The sequence below is a fragment of the Haplochromis burtoni genome, unplaced genomic scaffold, assembly GCF_018398535.1.
Source record: "Haplochromis burtoni strain Fernald_Lab_line unplaced genomic scaffold, NCSU_Asbu1 Contig_60, whole genome shotgun sequence".
NCBI classification, from domain to species: Eukaryota; Metazoa; Chordata; class Actinopteri; order Cichliformes; family Cichlidae; genus Haplochromis; species Haplochromis burtoni.
Genome location: NW_024582421.1, coordinates 1,707,645 through 1,714,708, shown reverse-complemented (window position 1 = coordinate 1,714,708; position 7,064 = coordinate 1,707,645). Strand labels below are relative to the sequence as shown.

The 7,064-nt window shown below is 39.1% G+C and overlaps 1 protein-coding gene across 25 annotated transcripts in view; it reads left to right on the top strand.

Annotated features, from left to right (window-relative positions):
- Positions 1-7,023, top strand: part of cacna1db (calcium channel, voltage-dependent, L type, alpha 1D subunit, b) — a 98,849-nt gene extending 91,826 nt beyond the window's left edge. For all 25 annotated transcript variants that reach the window (XM_042221076.1, XM_042221067.1, XM_042221080.1 and 22 more), the window contains 2 exons: positions 4-189; positions 3,631-7,023. In XM_042221076.1, coding sequence (XP_042077010.1) covers positions 4-189; positions 3,631-3,936 — 492 coding nt within the window. In that variant the 3' untranslated portion in view covers positions 3,937-7,023. The remainder of the gene's footprint in view (positions 1-3; positions 190-3,630) is intronic.
- The last annotated feature ends 41 nt before the right edge of the window (positions 7,024-7,064 follow it).

Below are 7,064 nucleotides of genomic sequence, written 5' to 3'. Positions count from 1 at the left end.
TAGGTGGATTGGCGCAGTCCTGGCAGTGTGGCCAGCATCCCTGGAGCAGTGAAGAGGAGTTCATGGTACACAGATAGTCAGGATGGCCCTCCCAGCCAAAGCCATTCTCCGTCACGTCTGCATTTACCCGCAGAGTGCTGCTCGCACTGCCTGCAAAAGAGAGGCAGTGCCAACAGTCTGGTGGAAGCTGTGAGTACATAACAAATGCTCTGTTGTTGTTACCGTGCATTTTTTTAATCCATAGACCCTCACAAAGTAGGATAAGAGATCTGGTGATATTTCATTTATACACTGCTCGAAAAAGTTGAAAGTAAAACTTTTTAATCAAAGTGTAGCATCAAGCCAAGTCAACATACAGGATATTGATCTGGTCAGTTAAATAGCATAAGGGGTTTTTCATCAGTTTCAGCTGCTTTGGTGTTTTATAGGTGAAGACCACTGACATATTTCCCTCCTCATCTTTTTAGTTTTGCCTTTAGCTAGGCTCAGTGTCACTACTGTTATTATGAGGTGATACCTGGACCCTACAGAGGTTGCAAAGGTAGTCCAGCTCCTCCAGGGTGGCACATTGAAACGTGCCAATGCCATAAGAATTACTGTGTGTTCGAGCAGTCTCGACAGCATGGAGGAGTTAAGGCTGTAGAAGGTCCTTAACCCATCATCAGAACGGGTATCTGCTCCTTTGTGCAAGGAGGTACAGGATGAGTACTGCCTGAGCTACAAAATGACCTTCAGCAGGCCACTGGTTTGAATGTCTCTGACCAAACAATCTTTAATAGACTTCATGAGGGTGGCCTGAAAGCACAATGTCTTCTCGTGGGCCCTGTGCTCACTGCTTGGCATTTGCCATAGAATACCAGAATTGGCAGGTCCACCAGTGGCACCGTGTGCTTTTCACGGATGAGAGGAGGTAACTTTGAGCACATGTGATGGATGTGAAAGGGTCTGGAGAAGCCGTGGAGAATAATATGCTGCCTGTAACATCGTTCTGTAACATCCTTGGACCCACTGTCAGACCCTACACTGGTGCAGTGGGTACTGGGCTTCTCCTGGCGCAAAACAATATCCGGCTTCATGAGGTGAGACTATGTTTGCGGCTCCTGCACGCTACACTCGCCTGAGTTAATTCAAATATAACACTTGGGACATCATGTTTTGGTCCGTCCGATTCAGCTAGCGTGAATCTCAGACTCTCCAGGAGCTCAGTGATGTCCGGATCAGATCTGGGTGGAGATTCCAAAGGACACCATTCACGTCTCAATAGGATGTTTTCAGGCATGCATACAAGCAGATGGGGGCCAAACAAACTACTGAGTACCATTTTAAGTGACTACAATAAAATTGGACCATTGGACCATTTTTTCACTTTGAATTTCAGGGTGTCTTTGAATTTTGTTCTCTGTAGTACACTGTTAAAAAAAACATCCTAAAACAACGGTAATATTCCGGCAGCTGGGGCGCCAAAATACGACCGTGAAATAACAGAAAATAACTGTCCCATAAAAATACGGTTATTTTCAGTAATGAAAATACAATTAGTTGTGCTAATTTGACATGGGATCTCTCCTTTTTCAAGTGCCGCTAAACATTAAATCAGGAACATGTTAATGTGACTAAACAATGAAATCATCTATAAATAGGAAAAAAAAAACATCTTAAAAAACGGTAATATTCCAGCAGCTGGGGCACCAAAAATACGACCGTAAAATAACAGAAAATAACTGTCCCATAAAAATACAGTTATTTTCAGTAATGAAAATACAATTAGTTGCGCTAATTTGACATGGGATTCTGCCTTTTCCAAGTGCTTTTAGACATTAAATTAGGAACATTTTTACGTGATCAAACAATGAAATTACCTATAAACAAGGTCACTGAATGTGGAAATATGAATCATAATACGTAAATGTACAGAAATATACAGTTAACAGTTGGTTTAAAATAATTGATTGCATGCCCTGGGACAGACTGACAGAGGCGAGGCTGCCATATCGCACCATGGCCCTTTGGCCATCACTAGTAGGCGGTAGGTGAAGAGTCTTGACCACGGACACAACGACGGAGAGTGTCCGAGCCGGGGCGCGAACCGGCAATCTTCTGATCACAAGGCGAACTGCCAACTCTTGAGCCACGAACGGCCTAACTAGCAATCATAATAATACTTATGTGATGTAACACAAGCTTATAGGGATCATGTTATATACTTTTCCATAGCATTACATTTGAATTCAACAGTTCAATCTTTCAAATAACGGACAGATATTTGTGAAATCATGATACATTTGTGAATGTATTTTAACAATCTAAATATGCATATGTACAGACAGATACATTTAATAATCATGACAATTATGTTGTATTACATTACAGTGATTTAACGTTAATTTACATTCAAAATGTGAAGTCAAAGTCTATTTACGTAACTTTAATGATATTCTAGAAGAACAGAACATTACTGTAAAATGCACATTAAAATACCTTCATATTAGGGTTTTTTCCTACGGTCGCAGCCATACCCGCGACCTTGTTGTTAGTTCACATTCATTGGCCGATGCTTAGCGTCATGTTATTTATATTAATTGCAATTCCTACCTCCACATTTCTTTTTCAAAATATATAATTAGCACAGCGTGTCCGTGCAGTGTTTTACATTGTGGCATGCAGAGAAATCTTAACAAAAAAGCTCACAGAGAGAGATTGAGCTTGTTATTGAACCCCAAGCTGGTAGGGGGAGCTCCTTAATTAAACACTTGCAGTGCTACAATATGCCTCAAGGTTCAACAACAGCACAACAGAAGTCACTCATGTTACAGCACTCTCTCTACAAAACAACAGCTGTCAGTGACGCTGCACCACGGCGTAAACACAACATTCAAGATAACAGTTAAAAGTAACGTAACCATAAACAATAAAACAAGAACATCTAAACAGCAGCACATGTCCCAAGGAATGATGGGAGACATTTCTGGATGTATTTTTACGATCTAAATATGCATATGTACAACAAAATATATTTAACAAACAAGTAAATTGTGTTTTATTACATTTACAGTGATGTTATGTTATTTTACATTTGACCTGTCAGATCACAGGCTACTTATGTAAATGTAATGATATTCTAGGAAAACAGTACACATCATTTTCACTTGCATCAAGTGATTTGTCATCCTTTGGTTCTAACTGATTACACAGTCTATATCAGTATAGATATGCAGCATGATGTTTTCCCCATTGGAGTTGGACATGTTTTCAAAGTGTCCTCTAAATGTTTTTGAGCAGTTTTCTTTCTTGAAGTTTTCATTCTTGAACTTCTTGTTCTGACTCATTTGTGATGTACACCTCAACTTTTCCACTATGTCAAAATGAAAAACATTTTCATAATTACCTTTATTAAAAACAAGTATGGCTGCATGTCCAGGCAGCTAACTCAAGTTGGGAAGCGTGATGAGCAATGCTTCTGTCAGTGAAGCATTCATTTTACAAGTCAACAGGATGTTGCAGAGGTCATCTATTGGCAGCTAAATGAATACTATCTGTAAGACCCAGAATGTGTGGTTCTTGATCTTGCTGAAGATCACTTTTTCCACTTCATGGTTTCAGCTTTAATTATCTCCTGACTGCTCTCCCCAGGTGCTGATTTCTGAAGGTTTGGGGAAATACGCCAGGGACCCTAAATTTGTGTCAGCAACTAAACATGAGATTGCAGACGCCTGCGAGATGACCATTGATGAAATGGAGAGTGCCGCCAGTAACCTGCTGAATGGGACCATGGGTAATGGCAACACAGGGAGGAAAGAGAGCGTTGGCTCGGATTCGCATGCCAGTGCAAATATTAGGGACCACAGCATCCGTGACTACAGCGATGAGGAACCATATGTGGCTGTGAAATGTGAGGAGGACCTAACAGATGAGATGATATGCATCACCTCACTATAACAGCAGCTCACACTGGGATATATTTAGGATTTTTTCAATTGAATTTTTACTACTGCTCTACGGTGAGGGGACACGTCTATTCAAGTGCATCATGCAATAATGAAAATGTGTAAAACACAGATGGATAAGAGAGCAAAGTGCCTTGTTTTCTCTTAAGAAATGATGAAGAAATGGTTGGGTTTCTGGAAAATTTAGCAAACCAGAGGGAATCAAATCTGTCTGCCAACCAGTCTGCCATCTAGTGAGAATTCAAACCTCTAAATTGGGTTTTTCTTTATTGTTACACTGGTTTCTTACAGCAGGAAAAACTCAAATGCAGGTTTTCTAACACAGATTTTAGGAATCAGCTTCAGTTCAAGGCGATAATGGGTCGGCCCAGCTGCATTGTTCTAAAATAAATCTAAACTGTTTACTCGATATATAAAGAGCCAAAAAAACAAAAAGTGTTCCACCGTTTCAATCATTTTTAGATTGCAGTGCATGATTTTGTTTTTCCCAAAGAAGCTGATTTTGTTAAAACAATTTTAGAAAAATATCCAAAGCATTCAACTAACTTACGTTCCAGTTTAGATGTCTGAAAAAAACAAACCCCACCAGCGCCAGGTCAGCGTATGGTTGTCCAGTCATTCCAAGCTTCCCTGTATTTCGTTGCCAGATCCATGTATATAAATAATGTGTGATTTTAAACCTTTTATTGGTCATGTTAGCAAACACTGGTTGTTCGCATTACATTATTACCTTCGTGACTCGATTTAGAGTAAAAAAAACAAAAACAAAAAACTTGACAGAAACAGTTTTTTTCTTAGTAGTCTTGATCACTTAAACTTCTCTGGGTTCACAGTTCAGGATTTCAGGGCTAAGCTTGGCTATGTCTCTGTTTTTGACTTGAAAAGGAAATCACATATCAGTAAGAAAAATAACATGTCTTTGTCCTCAGGCATATCCTCCTTCTTCATGTAATCGCGGACACATTCTCTTAAGTCCTCCCTTTAAACTAACAGCAGTGCTACATTCAAGGAGTTTGATCAAGCTACACACCCTAAAAATAAAGGAATATTAGGATGCTGTGTGTCACTCGCTGCTGTGTGTCACTCACTGCCCTTGATGATCCTTAACTTTGAAGACTGAGTTTTCTTTGTTAAGCCCTTTACTCAGATATGCAATGATGGACTACTATGAATCACTATTCCCCCTGAATCACTCTGAGATCAGCAACAGTAGATAATCTCTGAGGTTTCTGTGTGATGTGGCTCAATAGTGCATGAGACCCAGACTACTCATGTTTTAAAAATAATTACTCGCTGACAGGATGAAGTTATCTTTGGCAGTTCTTGAAGGTGAAACAAAAATAAAAGCAAAGACCACCAGTTTCTTTGTGCCACAGATGACACATCAAGTAAACCATTTATTTCCTCCACTGCTGCAAAACTCTTTGTTGTTTTTGCAATGGAATGAATAAGACCATACAGGTCTCTACATAATGGGCGACTATTTACTGGATTGCCTGACAATATACTATGTCAGTATATTTGCTATTGTAATGAAATGACTGCTGTTGCCTTTTATCTGTTGGAGTTGTTTTTGTCAAGACAAAGAGCACAACTTGGGGGAAATCGTAGTAAAGCGTTTCGGCACCACTAATGGGTGTTTGTCTCCCACTGCCAACTATAAAGCCTTCAGATTAATTTAAACAAAAAACAACATACCAAGTGATGGATAGGCAATCTTTCTTTTTTTCTTACTCTAAATACTGCTGTAAGGGCAATTTGTTCTGTACAATCAAAGGGCTCCTATAAAACCAAAACAAGGGAATGCTTGGTTACATTGTAACCCTAGTTCTCTGAGTGTAGAGACTCTCTCTCCACTCAACTACGTATTTCATTTATGAGTTGGAGAGATAGTCTGGACAGAATAGAGAACACTCGTCCATACTCAGATGCGTCAAATGTTTTTTGTTACCAAAATTACTGAGGTTTATTTATTTATCTATTGTGACTAAAAGTTGACTAAAGGGTCTAAATCCGGTGCCGGTGGTTGCTATTGGACATTCTGATGATGTAGATATACAGATGTACAGATGTATAAGCAGGATACAAGCTGCTATCTGGACTATCGTTCAGATGGACTGCAAATGCACTCTTTCCTCTTCACTCTAGAAGAGCCTCATACAGGTTTAAGTGGCCAATACAGCTGATAAATGAGACATATGCATTTTTTTAACTGCAAGTAAATTGTTTTTAATGTAGACTTTGAAAAAAATCTTATTACCTCTGTAACTCTCCGGGCCTGTTGGTTAACATGTCAGGGAAACTCTGGTAACGCTGCATTTGCACAAAAGTAGTAATCGGAAACATTTATGTGTGATTTTTTTTTTCTTTATTGGCAGCGATCGTGATTGGTTGTCCAAAAGTCCATAGTAATGAATGATGAACCACCAAATTAGTAAAAAACAGTGTTTGTACCCAACATTACAAAGATTAAAGAGAAGTACCAGATTCAACACTGGTTTGATTTCCAAGAAGCCATAAAAAGTCTGAGGTAAACATGTTGGCTTCTATGTGAGACTTTTGTTTTTTTATTGAAAACCACCCAACTCCACTCCCCAAGGCATTCAGCTATGCTTTGAATCACTTACGACAGCTTCTTGACTGGAAGCCACCTGCTTAGGAATATAATCTGTCAAAAGTGCACGACTCCAGACAATTCAGATTTACCCTGTGGCTCACATGCGAGAAACTTGAAACAACAACAGTCACGTGGAGATTATTACTAGTGCAACTACCCAAATGATTTATCACATGAGATAAAATGACAAGGACTGCAAAGCTTTGTTGTGCAACGCAGCTTTACTTTTTTGTACTGTTCCACTGCTTTACAGATGTCTATAAAGTGACAATGATGTATAAAATCTGTACAGCATTTGTAAAAAGTACGCGATTAACTTGAAGATCTCTGCTTTCTATCCAGTTGTATGAAAATTTAAAAAAAGCAAACAAGAATAGCTCTATCTCTACTTTGTAGCATGAGTACTAGTACCTTATAAGTTTTGTACCAATAAAAAGAGAAGCCCTTTTTTGCATACTTGAAGTTTTGCCTGGAATGACAATGAACCTGCTGATTTTTTGTAA